The 17,973-nt window shown below is 35.2% G+C and overlaps 2 protein-coding genes across 3 annotated transcripts; both read right to left on the reverse strand.

The window, feature by feature from the left end:
• Nucleotides 1–53: 53 nt before the first annotated feature.
• Nucleotides 54–8,638, reverse strand: LOC108202499 (coatomer subunit gamma-2). 2 transcript variants are annotated; one of them, XM_017370920.2, is made up of 18 exons: nt 8,408–8,638; nt 6,154–6,251; nt 5,987–6,037; nt 5,056–5,169; nt 4,747–4,947; nt 4,563–4,664; nt 4,143–4,250; nt 3,829–4,059; nt 3,485–3,735; nt 3,201–3,372; nt 2,941–3,096; nt 2,774–2,824; nt 1,968–2,108; nt 1,696–1,893; nt 1,477–1,608; nt 1,225–1,398; nt 906–1,145; nt 54–531 (listed from the first exon to the last, which is right to left on the reverse strand). In XM_017370920.2, the coding sequence occupies exons 1-18, from the start codon at nt 8,448–8,450 to the stop codon at nt 337–339; spliced, it is 2,658 nt and encodes an 885-aa protein (XP_017226409.1). In that variant the 5' UTR covers nt 8,451–8,638; the 3' UTR covers nt 54–336. The 2 variants fall into 2 exon arrangements, with proteins under 2 accessions (XP_017226409.1, XP_017226410.1); XM_017370921.2 differs by having other exon boundaries at nt 6,154–6,248; nt 8,408–8,637.
• Nucleotides 8,639–12,420: 3,782 nt separating this feature from the next.
• Nucleotides 12,421–17,973, reverse strand: LOC108202611 (SWI/SNF complex subunit SWI3D). The gene is made up of 7 exons (XM_017371087.2): nt 17,451–17,973; nt 15,640–16,166; nt 14,658–15,224; nt 14,143–14,309; nt 13,537–14,060; nt 13,038–13,228; nt 12,421–12,947 (listed from the first exon to the last, which is right to left on the reverse strand). The coding sequence occupies exons 1-7, from the start codon at nt 17,899–17,901 to the stop codon at nt 12,606–12,608; spliced, it is 2,769 nt and encodes a 922-aa protein (XP_017226576.1). The 5' UTR covers nt 17,902–17,973; the 3' UTR covers nt 12,421–12,605.

Below are 17,973 nucleotides of genomic sequence, written 5' to 3' on the forward strand. Positions count from 1 at the left end.
TTTCATATTACTCCAAATCCTACCAAACTGCATCTCTTAAAGGATCACAAGGCTTCACGGGAAAAGCTATACCGAATACGAATACAAATTCAACTTACATGATCAAAATTTTGAAATCAATTCACAAAACTTGTTGAAAGTAATTCACAGAACTTGACATATAAAAAGCTAATTCTTTCTTTATAATCTACATACAAAAACAAAACCTATGACATTTTGGCAAGTACAATCTTCAATCAAAAAATTGACTGCTATCGCACATAATAAAGGTATGTTCGAGAGCCTTAAATTTTAGATCTCATTTACTTAAGAAAAAAAAAATCAACCATAAACCAGCTAGCCACTTGCCACAATTTCATGAATAGCTTCACTGACAGATATATCATCAGATCTGACGGCAAGCTTCATTGCCACCTCCTTTGGTCCATCGAAACCAAATGATACCCTGACAAGCACCTTGAAGTTGCCAATGTATATACCAGACAACAAACATGTGTGTGATCTAGCATTTTTGGGGACAACCTCTGTTCCCTGTGAAACATAAAAAAGCGTCTAAGTTTACACATTACTTTTCAGAAGACAAAGGGCGTGACAATCTAGGGGCATAAAATTACAATTAAGCTACTTGAAATCTCATGATTCCAATTTTGATACGTTGTGCTGGGAAAATCAACACAATTAGATCATATGTTTGAGGATGTTTTACAAAGTACTCCCTGGTCCCTTTAATATTGGGCAAGAGCCCCACTTTATTTGTTTTTCATATATTAAATAAATAATACTCCCACAGCCATCAGTTATTACTATGACTAGTGGGTAGTGATTGGGCAGATGGTAAGAGGAAAAACAAATGCAGTGGAAAATGATTGCTCAGAATAAAAACAAACTCATTAAAAAATTCATACCTCGCAAGGCTGCATGCCAAGAAGGTTGGTCACAACAGTGATGGCTTCCGCCAAGGTTTCCCTTGGTCCAAGCCCATACTCATCTACACGCTCACAATCTGGGTCCAAACTTTCCCAGGCATTCTTAAAATTGGAGACCCCCACCTTCAAAATGTAATCAGCTGCAACTACCTCAAGATCCTCCAACTGGTATTCGTCTTCCACCCCATCATCCTCAGCCTCGCCAGAAGAAGTATCAACCTGAAAATGATATACATCATCAATCCACAATGAATATAGCCAAGTATAAGATGCTAAAATATTAATATAAGAATAGTACCTCTTTAACAATAAATTTCAGAGTATTTGAGAATCTTCCAAATGAAGTGACGCCTACTGGCTTCTCAAAAGCCACAAATGTCTGTCCAGGTGAATCATATGGAAGAGAACGTATAGGCTTGATTGCTACTTCTGAAAATTCCTCAGCTTCAGAAGCATCCACAATAACAGAAACCTAGCAACACGCAAATCAAGATATTAAACAAATATACTAGCGACGCACTGATTTTGATACGTAGTATACAAGACATACGTTTTCTAACAGTTGTTCAGGAATTGTATTGGTGCAGTTATATTGAAACACCACATGCCCATCAAAAATGTGTTTGACGGCATTGACTGCATACTCTGTTTCAGCCTCTGTGAGCTCCACTGGCGTCGAGGACTGGCCATTAAAATGTGATGTAAATCATATTAAAAAAATTTAAAGAATAAAAACAACTATACAACCAAATCACAGCCTTACACTAACCTTGAAAAGCTTCCCAAAATTGGAAAATTCTGGGATAGATGATAAGAGTTTTTCATAGGCGTCCGTGGTAGATGTAGGAGCAGGTAGCGGAGCACCTAAACCTGAAGGCTTTTTAGTCTGTGATTTCTTCTCTACATGTTGCTGAGATTTGACTTCCTTGGGCACAGAATAAATATCAAAAGGTTCCTCAGAGGGCTCCTGTAATGCCATAGACCAAGTTAGTTGGTTTATCAATGCACAATGCAGTAACAAAGAGTTATCAGTACACTCACATAGTTCTTTAAACTTGTCTCCAGGTTAACCAGTGGGACATCAAGTGACCCAAAGAGAAATTCCTTCACATCTTTATCAGTTTCAACAACTGAACCATCACCACCAAGTGTATTTAAATATAGTGTAGCCCTGTCACGAACCTGTAAACAGGAGCAATAATATTTTTCAGATACTATGTTCTCAGGAAAAACCACACTTAATATCAGAGATATGCGTAAATTATAAAGCATGACAATTAAATAAATAGTAACACAGATTAGAAAGAAAAGAAGAAGAAAAATCTATTAAGACTGTGTGATGTTCACTTTAAGAACGATTTAAAAAGTACAAACAAAGTGTGAAGTTAATGTTATTATTTATGTGCGGTTTCAATGCTAGCATGATTCAGTTTCACCAGAATCTACGGATGGTTAATATGTATTACTATAGGACACAGGCATGAGGCAACAAAAGACTATTGAGCTGACATCTAGTGAAAGAGCAGAATCCACAACACTCGAAAGAATGTTTTAGTTATAGGTGATTCAGGCCAAAGAATATAGGAGGTACAACAATTACCACGGTGGTAAGCTAAGGGGTCAATCAGTTGGTAGGAATCATGATTTATTGGGAAACAATAACAGACCAGAAACTGCAGAGCCTCGAGCTAATGATTTTCACATGACATGGTAGCAGAACTTTATATTTCTAAGCAATTTAGCAGGTAAAACAATGATCCTCAGCTGACAAGTATAAGAAAGCAATATACTCTGAACATGCAAAACATAGACAAGCAACCACAGCAGATAAATATGATGCTACTGACCTCATCATCGCTGTCAAAGAGACAACGTCTTAGCAGAATAAATATGCGGGGCTGCAAAACAGTATAACAAAGCATCTTTACATAAGTGGCGAATAAATTAACTTAATGACACTCGTACGAGATATATGAAAAATTTGTTTTAGACAAGTATGAGGGTGCAATTTTACCTTCAATGGATCAACCATAGCACCAAACTTTGCTAATGTGCTCACAGCACTGGCGCGGACAGTTGCATTCTCAAGTATAACTCTATTATAGATATACCTTATGTATTTGCTAGGGTCAGAAGTTTTTGGTCCTTCAATACCAAGAAAATGTAGTATCTGACAACAACACAACCTTCAGTAACCCAACTAGTATATATTTAGATTGCAGCATCATGTAATGAAAAAATGGGAAGGAAAAGACATGGGAAGAAAATACAAACCTGGGTAGAAAGATAAGTGAATTCACAATCCTCGATAAATTCACATAGATGAAGCAACCCACTCTCTTTTGCATCTGGGATCTCTCTTATGAAGATCACAATTGAATCAACGATTGCCTTTTTGTACTCAAAACCACCTTCCTCCCTTAGTATATTGCTTAAGAAATTCATCCTGGAATATAAAATTGTGATACAGTATAAACCACTAACAATACCAAAAGTTGCCCACGTAAGAAGCATGTTAATATTCTCTTTAAATAAAATAAAACAAATTAAAGACTTACAGAGATTTGTACTTAAGGGGGAACTTTAAACACAATGATCTGATGGCTTCCACCACTACGATTTTGAACTCATCAGCAATGTCGGACATGAAATTGGTTATTTGTTTCATCAAACGATCAACGCTTGATTCATTGCCTGTTTTCAGTAGTGTGGTTATGGCAAGGGTGGCTATGCTTCTATTCTGGTCTGAAATTAAGCTTTCCATATCTATATTGCAATTGGTTACAGCCAATGGATGGGTCATAGCCACCTAAATATAATTTAAATAGTTAATCAATTAGAACAGGTCAGTTACATAAACGGAAGTACAGTGAACTTTGTTGTTACATTCTAGAAGAGTTACCTTATTTAAAGTACGAACAGCAGCAAATCTAAGTACTGGCTTAGAAGAAGTTAGGAAGAGTTGCAGAACAGTAATTGCAGGAGTCAGTTCGCGACTAGTCACACCACTCAACTCAGTAATCGCCCTAGCTGCTTCAAAGATAACCATTTCTGCTTTGTGACGGAGACAGCTTTCAAGGTAGTCATAAAAAGGCCTGTCTCCAGCTTGGTTCATACCCGACTCTCTGATAACCTGCACAAATTATGATGTCATGCCTGCTTGAAATTGTAAGAGATAGCATTCTGGCAAGGTAGACAACATCATTGGAAAAGCACCTGACTAGTATAGCGAATCAGTAAACATTGTGCTAAGGGGGAGCGAACAGTTCCCTTGGTCAAGCTTGTTACTAGCTTACTAACAGCCAGCCGGTCATTTTGTCGAACCTGCAGATGTGCAAACGATAAAATTTCTGTTGCATCTTACAAACAAACAAGAGACCGATATACTATACAATGCTGACTTGAAAGAGACAACATTGTCCACACCAAAAGAGAAATAATACACCTTTATCTCTGTAATATGCATCCACAAAAAGATTAAACAAAACAGTGACACTTTTAGTCCAACAAGAACCATTCAGTGACACCTTCATGCATGACATTCAGCTGTCACAGAAACTATTTAACGAGAATGCAGTAGATAACTTCTAAAATCTTCTTTCTGTTAAAAAGTAAAAACCACAACATAATATGCACCTGATGAAGCAGAGCAAGCGCGTGAAACTGTACAAGTGCTGCCCTTGATTGAACAGCTTCCTGTACTTCGTTACTCCACCTCTTCACAATTTCTGGGTTTGTCTAACAAACAAATTATGGCAAAACATAAGTGGAGAACTCCAAGAGAACAATTCAGATCGAGTCATACTCGAATTGATTTTACCTGCAACAAATGAATTCCACTAACAAGGGCTGCACTTGCAACTACAGGGTTTTTGTCAACGATAGCTTGCTTCAAGTATCTCTCAATTTGTGTCAGAAGTGTGCCATCTACTATACGGCAAAGAACACGGATAGCATTTGCCCGGTACATATCAGTCTTGCTATTCATGTCCTTCATTAGGGAGCTTGTGACAATGATAACCTTCAATATACAACAAGAGGCAGCATTTCATCAGCATTTACTTTTGAACAAATGAACAATATCGCACACATATATATACACACACAAACACATATGTATGTGCATCACCTCATCAGAAGATGGAGAGAGCTCTTTAATTATCAGATAAACCATCCTCCTCAGACCAAGATCTCTTGACTGAAAAAGTTTTGTGACAGCGAAGAATACGTCTGTTGCTTCAAACTAAATATCGAGAACAAATAGATCGAGTTAAAAACCTCTCAATAAGAACCCAAAAACCAACATGTGGCTTAAAAAATTGATCTCATGGACTTGCAATGACACACAAAAGACAAATTTGATAAACCTGCTTCCAATTTAAGCTAGCATACTTGTAGATAGGAAAACACAAAGTTATCTTACAAGAATTAATTCAAGTAGCCCTAAAAAATGATAATGCAATTGCCTGTTCCCCTAATTTTTCGTAAAAATTCACGATTTAACTAGAGATCATGTAGGGAAAACGTCAAAAACAAATGTCCATAATACATGAAGCCATAGAAGACATATACATACACAGAAAAAGAAGGCTAGTCAGAAAAAAACGCATGTTTTCTATTCAATTATGTTTGTGACTTAGAAGTAGATGTAACTTTTCCCTTTCAAGGTATTATTCAATAATGAAATACAACTTGCCATTTATATTGTTTAAGAAAATGACAAAGAAAACCAGAAGTTACATGCAACCAGAGTATCAACAGTTCTTGCCGAGTCAAAGTAAAATTTCCAAAAGTTACTATATATGTATTCTGTTCCAACTTTTCGAATTATACTTATAAATTGTAATGATAAAGTAATTTAGAAACTCGAACATGCCCTAATTGATATAAAAGTAGGTCGTGGTATACAACTTCTAGTTTTCAGGATATAAGGATCACATTCATCCATTAGTAAGAACAATCACAAAGCTAGTCATTTATTCTTCATGCATAGATATCAACAATGCTTTGGTGTTCTGTCATCACTTCTAACTATAAATTAGGCAGCAAATTAGCCAAACCTTCGTAAATGACTCCCCCTGATTCAGAAGATACAGCAGCTTCGTGATGACCTGGAAATAATATAGTTCAGATATAGTTTTGATAGCATATTAGCATATAGTCAATTCCAGGAGAAGAAACTTCAAGGATCTACTCATATGACAGAAGAAAATATATATATATTTACCTGTGAACATCTTCTGGGATCCAGCTGAGGGTCGTTAAAAACTCTGGCTTCTTGAAGAACTGCTCCCTTCTCGATTCCAAGAAATGGGGAATACTCTGCTGAAAAGCACAGTATCAAGATCAGACGTGCAATATTAAATCATAAAGCAAGTAACTGCAGCACTTCATATGTTTGTCGTACTAACTAAAAAGGACTGAACAGAACTTAGAAATTAGTTTCAAATTATAATCAACCCTTGCAATATTTCTTTCAAGTGTTTGCACAAATAAAGTAATGTCCATGATACTTGTCACTTGTCATGCAGGAAAAGAATTGGAAAGAACAATATATGGAATCAAAATCTAAACTTAATATAGAACATCATACTAGGGTAATTCAACACAACACTAGCGTTTCCCAACCACAGAAAGGTAAAAGATTATGTATTAGTATTACAACACATAAAAGAAGACATTTAATCCAATGTTTTCAATTCAATACTCTGCTAATGAATATTTGGAAAGATTAGTACACTAGTTATACAGAATATAACTTCTAACAGAATAATTCATGATACACTACCAATCAAAGATCACCTAAGCATGTATAGACCCATTTTCAGATAAAATTTGGGACCACTAGCGTATTTATATTGATAATCCCAGGTAAGGGTTGAGCCCAGTCTGCACGTAGTTTGCTGCAAACGAAACTTCTACAATGTTGAGGGGGCTGGGTTGCTTTTAGACCAAATGCGGTGGTTGATCAGTTGGTGTACGAAACAACAATCTCCAACAGTGCATGACAAGTATCATTCTGGGTGTCTCTTTAAGTATCTTACAGAATGTGTCTTAGTGAACCACCCTTAAAACGAGTATATCTTAACAACAACAAGTTTAACCCATTTACCCAAATATAATAACAGCTGTAGTTTTTTTCAGCATTGTGGTACAGATACTATTTTAGCACCAAAAACCGCTTGTTGGTATCAAAATACAGATACATTTATAGGTATATTAGTGTTAGCATTGAACTTACCTTGGGGGTTATCTTTCTGAATGTAACTAACTTCTAAAATGCACACAACTGTTTCATAGCTATAATCTATGTAAGTGCATTGGACTTCCTACTGTTAGCAATGTACAAAAGAGGATTATATATTTTGTTCATTTTGGAACAACAGGATACTATAGCTGTTTTATGAAGGGACGAGTTAAATTCTCGTCCCCTAGAACACTGGGTCAGATGTAACTCCTAATTTCCAAATATAACTATATCAGAATTAACGTAGATTGTTTTTTCCCTTTTTATAAGGTCATTCCTATGGACACCTCCTAATGCCAATTCGATTTTTAAAACAGATTTTGTGTAACTTGGATAGAAAAGGCTGATCTAACATATTCTGAAACAGAGCACTGGAGTTCTGTTCATAGAGAAAAATCTGTACTGATGCAGAATAGGCTGATAGAAAACCTAGATAATCAATTTGGGAGCATTATCACAGGCTTTTGGAAGTCCAATTAGGATACCCCCTGCCACCCCATCAGGCCATCACCTAGGGATCCGACGATTGATAGTGGTTATATTTCTCATAGTGTTCTCTATCCCTAAGAAATTGTGGCAAAGGGATATAACAACCCTAAACAGTGCCTGCCCAACAGTTCTGAATGTGCCCGACTCTTAAATTATACTACCAATTTCGTATCAGTAGTACCACATACGCACTAACATAATTATGTTGCATTAGTTCGGGTGACTAAACATCGTCACCCAGTAAACCAATTTTACATCACTTAAACTAAACTACATTTACATAAAATTCTAAGACACCAACTTATCACAGTAAATCAAACAGCTGATCCCATACCATCAGAGCCATAGAAACTACAATCAAAATAAATTCAAACAAATTCATAAACTTATCCAAACCAAAAATGCATTCCCTCAGTTACGCAAAAACGAGACACTATCAATCATACATTGTCTCAATCACACATAACACCGAGATCTTATCGACCTTCAAAACACATGGTCACAAACACAAAAATATACATCGAAAACGTCAATTATCGAGATTCCGCTATACGCAATCATAACTAACTGTTCCAAATCACCAAACCAAACAACTCAGATCTACACACACAAACACACACACAACATCATACAAAATTAACAATCAAATAGCAAATTTGAGCTAAAAACACAACAAATCTTAACAAATTAAACACATGTGACTATACAAAGGATGTAAATGTATGAATTGATGAAAGTGTAGTACCTTCGCCGTCGAGATCATCGTCTTTCTTCACGAACTGAGCCATGGATATAGATACAGCGAGATCTGTGTGTATAGGTTCGTTAGAATGTGAATGAATTAGATCTTATAGATCTGTATGTGTGTGTGATTTTATGCAACTGTGTGTGTATTTTATATATGGGCTCTTGTGTAATGGGAAGAAAGCGAGAGCCGAGAGGGGAGATGTGATCTTCTGAGTCTCGGTTTATCGTGCACACTCACTTGCCGAAAAACAAATTATTATATCGAAATATCGTTTTAAAATTCGCATTTATTAAGAAAATTGATTAATATCTGATTTATTTTTTAAAAATCTTTTGATTTGATAATTTATGATTATATTCTGATCTTGTTGTACAAATTTTGATTTATCAAAAAAAATTCTAATAAATCATGAATTAGTAGATGAATAGATTAGTTTTAATTTTTGATTTTTATAAGCAAATCCAACAGTGATTATATCAAAATATGATACAATACTCTTCAAAAAGTAATTCTTTTAAAGCATTTGTGAGTTAGCGAAACTTTGAAATATGAGATGACAAAATATAAGTCCAACAATATATAAACACGTGAGAGTAATCGTGTATTATCATATGATTAATATTATTACATGATAATATCAAATTAAGAAAGGTGGGATATATGTTTTAATGAGCTGTTCAATGCAACGACAACGAGAGAGATGGACATTCAATTTATTAAAACCTGACTTTAGTTTAAGTTAGGATATTAGCTATGAATATGTGAAGGTAGTATTGAACATATAAGACTATAGGTCTATATGAGATTTTTAATGGAGTATGGACTTATTTGACAAGATCGGGTGAATAATGGTCAAAATAACTCTTAACTGTGATACTTAGGATAACCAAGATCACCAGATGAATGTGTTTGGGTGTTGTGGTGCTTATCTCAAAAGAAGAAGAAAAAAGGCCACCCACAATTGTAACAAGTATCACAATATTATGATATTCAGTCATACAATAGAATCATGGGAAAGAGTTATCGAAAGTATGGTTAAGAGTAGCTAAAACTTTAGCGAACAAATTTGATTTCATGTCTAAACACGTCATAAGAATCTTCATACGATGTTTATAGATCTTATAATCTTTACGAAATTATAACACAAGAGGTTATTTAAAAGTGTTTAGAAGCTAAAGGACTGTATATTAGTCCAAGACAAAATATGTATTCAGAACTATAGACATATATGTGTCGGACATCGTGAAGAGATGCTCAATATCTTACAATTGAAATAGGTGTTCATCAAGGACGAGAAGTATTTAGTCCTTTGTTAAAATAATTAGATATGATAATTCATAACATTCAACATATGATTTCATGTTGTATGCTTTTAATTGATGATATTATATTAGTAGCTAAGTGGAGAAGAGATGTTAATATAAAATTAGAACAATAACGTGTAACATTAAAAACTAAAAGATTACTTTTATTTCGTATATAGACCAAGTATCTTTGGACGAATTATGATGTTGAGAATAGTATTGATGATGTAGTAATTGTATTGTTGATGACAGATTTTCATAAAATGATAATTTTAAATATTTGGGTTATATCTTATTGAGTAACATTAATATTGTTGAGAATGTTACAGATTTATTAAGGCATATGATGAAATTATGGGCTATATAGGAATGTTGTGTGACAAAAGGACACCTTTAAAATTGAATGACAAATTGTAAGTAAATATATCATACCTTCATTATTATATATTTCGAGTATTGGCCACAAAAAAAGGGTCAAGAATATAGGTATTAGGTATTAGATAATAAAATGTGTATATTGGGATGGGCTTGTGACGACATTGAATGATGTTTTTAGATGAGTGTTAAATGTATGGTCTATTTCTAAAAATGTGAGCGGGAGGTGATTAAAGTTGTATGTGATTGACAACATATCGCTAGAGGGATGGGACAAACATGGATAGACTAAATAGGGTGTGGACTGACCAACTAAGTTAAAACATGGAGGCTTTAAATCTCATAGGTAATATGAGATCATATATGACTGATAGGAGACGACATATTAAAGTGGTTTATTCCGAGTTTACCACGCTTTTATTTCGGGTTTACTAGGCTATGATGGATTTCGTCAATTAGTAAGTTTTTCTTAAAAAAAAAACTTCTTCACAATATTTTTTTTTCATCTAGTAGCAATAGAAAAAATCGAGTTAAAAACTAACAATTTTTTTTATTTCCCTACGTGTTAATCCTTCGTTGTATAAAGTATTCATGTTGAATATTATTAAAGAAAACATCATCATTTTTAAAAATGATGAATAAATAAATTATGCATTCAACACGTATATAATTAGGTTTCAACATAGTGCGTTGAACACTAATTATCATGGTGACTAATTATCATGGTGTTTAAAAACAACGTAAAATTAAATTATGTACTCAACTTATTTGTAATTAGGGTGCAACATCGTATTTGAACGCTAGTTATGATAGGTTATTACTAAAGTGGTTGATGTACTCTCTGATTCAAACTTTGAAAAATCAATTTCATCCAAATTAAGTGCATAAAATAGATTATATCCGCATGCAAATTCAATAAAACATGTGTTTGGAACTATCTTGAGTCCAAATACAAACAAATCATATCAGACAGTTAAGAAGCATAATGTTAATTATTTGCTCAAATATCAAACAAGGAATCATGGAAAATATGAAATATTATGAATATTATTAATTGTTTACTCAAATATCAAATAAGTTATCGTGAAAAAAATGCTCCCTCCCTCAGTTTCAATCATTCAATTCGAATGAAATATTTCTTTCTTTCTCCTCTTTCTCTTTTATTTATATTTTGTTTGTTATTGTTTAACAAGAGTTTAGTGGTTAGAGACTAGATCCAATTGTGAGTTAGATTTTAGTTTATATTGTCTCTTTTTATTAGATATCTTCTTTTGCCCTCAAATTAAGAGATTTAAAATTAATTAGCTATTTACACAAGGGGTTCGTCAAATTAATCATGTAAATTTTATTGAATATGTAAGATATGTAATTTTGATAGGACTATTTATATCTCAAAAATAAATTCTGAATCCTAGTACTTAACCATTTTTATTTCTTGCCCGATCTATGAGTAAATTGGCCAGCCTTGACTTTTACGATAAATTATAGACAATGATTAGAGAAATTATATGTAACCATTTATTAAAACTTGATTTTATTGTATTTTTAAAAATTATCAAACATGTGATGTGATACATACTCTCTATATACTCTCTCTTTCTATATATAATCTCTCCTCGTACTAGTTTACCTTGGGGCCTTTTGTAGTTTATTTTGGGGGTCCCTCTGTCTCTCTAGATAGTTTATTTGGGACCGAAAATTTGACACGCATTCTAATACTCGTAGCACACATAGTTTCATAACTTATCTTTTGATTTTTTTCCTTTTGAATAAAAATTTGATGCTAAAATTTTTATACATAAGGAAATCTCAAAAATAAGTTACCTAACTATGTTTTATAAGAGTTTTAAAATACGTGTCAACAAGTGAAAAAACTGTAAAGAAATGAAAGGGACGAAGAGAGTATTATTTAACATGAAAACTGTTATCGTTAAGCTTCAAGTTCAAAAACTGTGTACACTAAAATTTGATTGAAATAAATTCAAATTATACAGGGGGAAAAGTGAAACAGTACTAAGTTTTCCCGGAACAAAACCTATTTTCATTTTTTATAACCTTGTCAAAGTGTGGTGGTGTTCCCTAATTAGAAGCAGGCTGAGCAACTATCTTTTTCCTTCAATTCGCAGGTCAAAGTAGATGGCATATAGAGAGAAGAATCGGAATGACTCGAAGTTGGTAAACAGCACAAGTCTGAAGATGAGCACTTAATAGTAGCATTCACTTCAAATTCTGAAGGAAATTCTGGAACTGCCACTAAGGCATGTTCAACTTTCCTAAACTTATGACATGTTACATAGTGCAATTTTTGGGTAAATGCTAAACGCCAGTTAATTGATTAAAGAAGTCTGCAATTTGAAGGCAAATAGATCGGGCTTGAAAGCACATATTACAAGTAACAAGAGCGTGCTTGGCCTTAAAATACTACACTGCACCAAAACAGACAAGCAAAATGTTAAAAACATAATACCTATATTTTAGCCAATACTAGATGGCATCCACATGTTATCAAGGCAAGATTAATTCATTCCAGATGAAGAATGGTTGCCCTGATTGGACTGAACTGAATTTCCGGCCATAGGATTGGATGCCATCATTGGTCTTGCAATCGGTGGTCGTTGGAAGGTCATGTTCCCCGGAGGTCTTAGTGCTGAGTTTGCAAAATGCATTGCAGCCCTATTGACAGGTAAAGACTGAGACATAGGCCTAGAAGATGAGTTGGATACACCAAGACGAACAGCAATTATCTGTGCCCGCTCCTGGTAAAGTCTCTGCTTTGACCTTTCCAGTAGTTCCCTCACCCTCATTACCAAACCATCCATCTCCGTAAAGAAAGCCAACTTAGTTTCTAACTTGTGCAACTGCATTTAACCGAAAAATTAACCGATATAACAAAATTTCTGCAAATAACCACTGCACAACTGACTAAAGTGTAATGACCAAGTATTCACCTGCTTCTCAACCAATAGGGTAGCAAGCAGCCGAATTTGGTCTTCCTCCTGATCAGCAAGTAGTTTTGCCTTCACAGCTGCAGCCGAGACTGCAGTAATGGCAGCTTGTCTTACCTTCTTGGTGCAGAGATCACCTTTGGCATCGGCAGAGTCTTTGTTTTCATTTTTGCTGTCTGCTGCTTCTCTTACATCTGCGTGAAACAAACCAAAAACAATCAGTTTAGCTAAATTGAAGGTGTACTAAACGGCATAAGGATAATTATCTTATACACCAAATTCTTAATGCATCATCCTTCCCGCCTTGTTTTTAGTACAAATCTTCAGGTCTTAATTTCCTATGCTTCAATAGAATGTGACTTGAGTCATAAATATGTTGTATGAAAAAGTGCTTAATCAACTGCTACAACTCGAATTGCCTTTATACCAACTTCTTACTTGAATTATTACAACTGGATTTTTAAGTTTAAAATAGACTTGGTGAGAAGGTTAAAAGAAAAACCTTTAGCTCCATTTTCGATGATAGAGTCTGATGTTACTAGATTCCCCTGATCTTTCTGTTCAGTGGGGGACTGAGATAGCTTCTCATCCTTTAAAGCCTCCGTAGACTCAGAGTTTAACATCTCACCTTTTGGAGCATCTAATGATAGAGACGTAGCATCTTTGGCCTTTTCAAGAGAAGTAGGAGGAAGCTCAACCTTGGAGTTCAAGCCACCTAACTCTTCTGCATTACTTGCTTCCGCTTTCCTGGGAAATTTCTCAATATCAGACCTTTTTACAGGGCCAGGTTCGACTGTTTCATTTACTACATCTGGTCCTTTCAAAGCTTGGGAATCCTTTAAACATTCGCCATTTGGAGAAACTAATTGTTCTTCTGCATCTCTTAAAGAATTCTCCTTTTTATCTTTATCATGGACACTTGATAAATCACTGTTATCAGAGACTAAATTTGACTTTTCATCTTCTTTCAAGCTCACCTGGTTAATATTATTTTGACCTTCTGGCCCAACTGCTTCAGCGACAGCCCTGCAGAGTGCATACTCAGGTTCAATTAATGATAATGATTACTATATATAAGCCTGCTAATAAAATATGATATGATCTATACCGTAGTGGTTCGGCTGTTTTTTTACCCTCATCCGTCGGATCTTCCAACAGAAAGCAGTGCCTTGCAGCCAGTTGCGTACCAGAGGCAGTGCCAGATACAGATTTCAGGGAAGTACGAGTAGAAGCAGTAACAACATTAGGTTCCACCAATCTTACGAGAAATGCTGCCTGAAAAAGAAAAACATTTGAAACATTAACAAAATTCTGATGGAACCATAAACTCTTGAATGTTTCTTTGACTTTACCAACTCAATTTCTCTTGTGGCCTTTTTTGATACTAAAATTTTATTTCAAATGATAGTTACAGTTCAAATGACACTCAAATCTTTGAGAGAAATTCAATTTGGTTCAATTTTATAACATTCAATATAACTATATAAGCTCAAGATAGGGAATTTAGATTCATGTTTTCAAACACAGTTGTAGGAATCATAAACTTTAAGCCCTGAGAAGGTTTTTTTTACCAAGAAAAAACAATCAAGGTTATAATTTGATCTCAATAAGCACCCAACTTACCAAAGCCATGACAGGATTACCAGCTTCAGAAAATGAGAGTTTATCTTTAGGTGAATGAGAAGAGTCAACAACGTCAAATGCTTCTGTAAGTGCCCTTAAGATGCTGTTTTCACCTTGTTCCTGAATAATTTGTGTTTCACTGACTGGCTTTGATTTTTCTATTGAAGTGGACGAGGGGGAACTGCTAATGTTTTTATCTTTATTTTCTGCTCCATTCACATCTTTGGAATCCTGAATATCGTCAGTGGCTGAAAGTGGGCCCACATCGTCTTTGAGGCTCACGTCAGGCTGATCATCACAATCCATGAAAGGGTCCTCGATTGGCATCTGCACAAAGTGCAAGATACACTGAGCTTTAGTTTTAGTAGCAACATGCTCAGCAATTTCATTCCAGTTTTCTTTGTAGAGTTCTAGTGCTTCAAGGAGGAGAAGCGTCTCTTGATCTGTCCATTTTCCGCTACTGGCACCAGCAGCATCACCAGGCTCCATTAAGATGAAATCAGTAGGAGACATATCGGAGTCAAACTTGCCACTGGTGAAGCATTCAGTACATAAGTCATAGTCTGCCTGCCTAACAGAAATGAAATCAGCATACCAAACATTCAAGTACTAATTACTGGGGAAGGTTATATAACAGTAAAACATTTATTCAGTATAATGCGATAGAAGTTATGCCTTTTAAATATAACAAATGCCACCGCTTTTACAATATACGGATGCAAGTACATGACCTTAATTATTAACCTTATCAAATAAGTCAAATATATAGTAACACTGCAATTTATTTCGAGCAAACCTCCGACTTAAAAGTATTTACTGGCACAGAATACAACAATTCTAAAACACATTAACAAGACAATACTCTGTAAAGGCACAAAATATTCGTGTTTAAACAAAAGACATGCTTGCATGAGAAATAATTATGTATTTGACCAATAAAGAACACATTATCTGCTAAACTAACTCTAACGAAACAACAGACCTGCTTCTGGCAATGATAGCGCTTGCGAGAGCAGTCAGCTGAGCAAGAATTGCAATGATATTCAACGGATGGACCCTCAGCTGTCATCAACTCATCAGCAATAGAAGACTCAGGAAACAATCGAGATGCAAGAGTTGGTGTTGCCACATTACTTTTAGAAACGGCTAGTGCACATGATTCTTCCTTGTCAAATTGGTAAAGTTTTTCAAGCAAAGAATCTGTTTTCTCTGCTTCTTCAGCATCAATATTTAAAATGGAAGAATTGGTCTCCGGAAATGGATGGTAATTAATTAGACCCCAATAGTCAAGAAACTCCAAAATCTCTTGCTTTGCATCTGAGTCGCCAACTACGATTTCAGATAGATCTTTCAATTCAATTCTGGCATTAGGATTTGCATGAAATTTATTCATGATCCCATTACGAATTTCCATGTACAATTCAGGAGTCCGATTCTCTGATTTCCCACTAAAGAACGAAGGCAATGATCGCTCCTCCAATGTATGTATTTTTGTCCAAGAAAACCAACCTACATACTTCTATAGAATTAGAGACAAATATTACTGTATAAACAACTTGAACAGTCTTAGTTGGTCGATATGAACCTTATAGGCCTGCATTCAATGGATATTTTATAGCATAAGTTTCAAGAGAAGTTCAAACAACATTTACCATCAAATTTTTATCCTGTATCTATTATAAGAAATGCATAATTTCCATGATTCTCGTACCTACCAATCTTTTCAAGACTTCCATCAAAATCTGGAATTCATCACAGGGAGGTAAGGTCCATGTAAATCACGCGCTCAGCAGACCCTACTTTTGCCCGTGTGAGATACACTGGGAATTTTTATTTGGCCTTCACTACAAATTGCTTTCTCTTTTATATTATTTTTTATTTGTTGTACTTTTTTGACTAAACATGTTAATCTCTCAAGTTACATCAGTTTCAGTTACAATACTGAAAAATTCAACATCTTAGATCTCCTAATCCTTATAAATCACTAAAATAAACAGAGACATGCTCTACATATCTTAAATAAAGAATCAAACTTTATAAACTTCATCTTAAACTTAATTACTTACATAGAGCCTAACATTTAGTTACAAAAAATGCATCTTTTACACCTCCAGTTCAAAAACTCGAATTAGCAGTTCGCATGGAATCAGAAATAAACACTTTTACACCGCCATAATAATTATTCAAGCAAGTCATTCCCCAAATTTGCAACTACACTCCAAAAATCAACAAAACAACACACTCAATATCAAACATTCAATTAATTTAAACCTGAAAAAGTTCCATGCAGAAATCCACATTTTGCTTTAAAAAACTTACCCTCGCTAACGACTTACAATCATAATTTATTCAAAACGACGCCACCTTTCCGACTCTACTTAATCCAAAATACACACTTTCATATCTATCTAAAAATTCAAAACATTGAAGGACTTAAAGTTAACGGATGAACTGACAAAACTAATCAACAGAACACTACAACATCTAATCAACCTCCAACTAAAAGAAATCATAAAAATTATTCAAAAACATGAAATAAAGTAGTTTAATTAATCTGCAATAAAAACCAATTCATGAAACTCACGAAATTCATCCCATTTCACCAAATAAATTTCAGTAAATTCACTTTTCACATAATCAACTAAAACTCATCAAATAAACTTAATTCAGAATAATTCAGCTAAATAAACTCAACTAATTCAATTAATCCACAACTAAAACAATTCATCCCAAAATTCAAAAAATTGACTTCCTTAAATCCACATTTCTTCTTAAAACAACATTACAACTCACCGCAGTGCACAGGCACGACATGATCACCAACATTCCTCGACATTAACTTCTTACACTCCGCCTCAATCTTCGCCTCCAAGGCCTCGTAATCCTCTCTCGCCGCAGCCAGCTCCTCCTCCGCTTTCTTCGCTCTCGACTCCAAAATCCTCGCATTCGCCAAATCGACATCACTCTTCACCTCCGGAGCTTCGAAATACGGCTGCAGCCGTGCGCGCGTCAACGGACCGTTGTGGATCTGGTATAACGGCGCCACCGGAGGCTTCTCGCGAGCTTGCCGCTTCGACGACGTCGTTTGGTGGCCAGAGAGGTTACTTAGGCTCTGATGCTTGCGTTTCTGAGCGCCACCGCGACGTCGAGACGGCGGCGTGTGTTCCGGCGGTGGATCGGAGAGCTTCGTCGGAGTGTCGACGGCGGGAGCTAGGGTTTCGGCGAGTTTGTGCTTGTCGTCCATCGTGTTTTGGTTAGGGGTTGTTTGGATGGTTGGTAATTTAAGAGAGTGCTTTTGTTAGATGAGTGTTGGTAT

Source organism: Daucus carota, chromosome 9, assembly GCF_001625215.2.
Source record: "Daucus carota subsp. sativus chromosome 9, DH1 v3.0, whole genome shotgun sequence".
In the NCBI taxonomy this organism is placed as follows: Eukaryota; Viridiplantae; Streptophyta; class Magnoliopsida; order Apiales; family Apiaceae; genus Daucus; species Daucus carota.

What these genes read in the sequence shown, in the direction of transcription:
- LOC108202499 (XM_017370920.2), bottom strand. Translation starts at nt 8,450, where the DNA reads ATGGCTCAGTTCGTGAAGAAAGACGATGATCTCGACGGCGAAG. An exon ending in ATCCCAGAAGATGTTCACAG is followed by an intron (nt 6,038 to 6,153) that starts GTAAATATATAT and finishes TATTATTTCCAG; the next exon opens with GTCATCACGAAGCTGCTGTA. An exon ending in TCTCTCCATCTTCTGATGAG is followed by an intron (nt 4,948 to 5,055) that starts GTGATGCACATA and finishes TGTATATTGAAG; the next exon opens with GTTATCATTGTCACAAGCTC.
- LOC108202611 (XM_017371087.2), bottom strand. Translation starts at nt 17,901, where the DNA reads ATGGACGACAAGCACAAACTCGCCGAAACCCTAGCTCCCGCCGTCGAC. An exon ending in AAAACAGCCGAACCACTACG is followed by an intron (nt 14,061 to 14,142) that starts GTATAGATCATA and finishes TGCACTCTGCAG; the next exon opens with GGCTGTCGCTGAAGCAGTTG. An exon ending in CATCGAAAATGGAGCTAAAG is followed by an intron (nt 13,229 to 13,536) that starts GTTTTTCTTTTA and finishes TGTTTCACGCAG; the next exon opens with ATGTAAGAGAAGCAGCAGAC.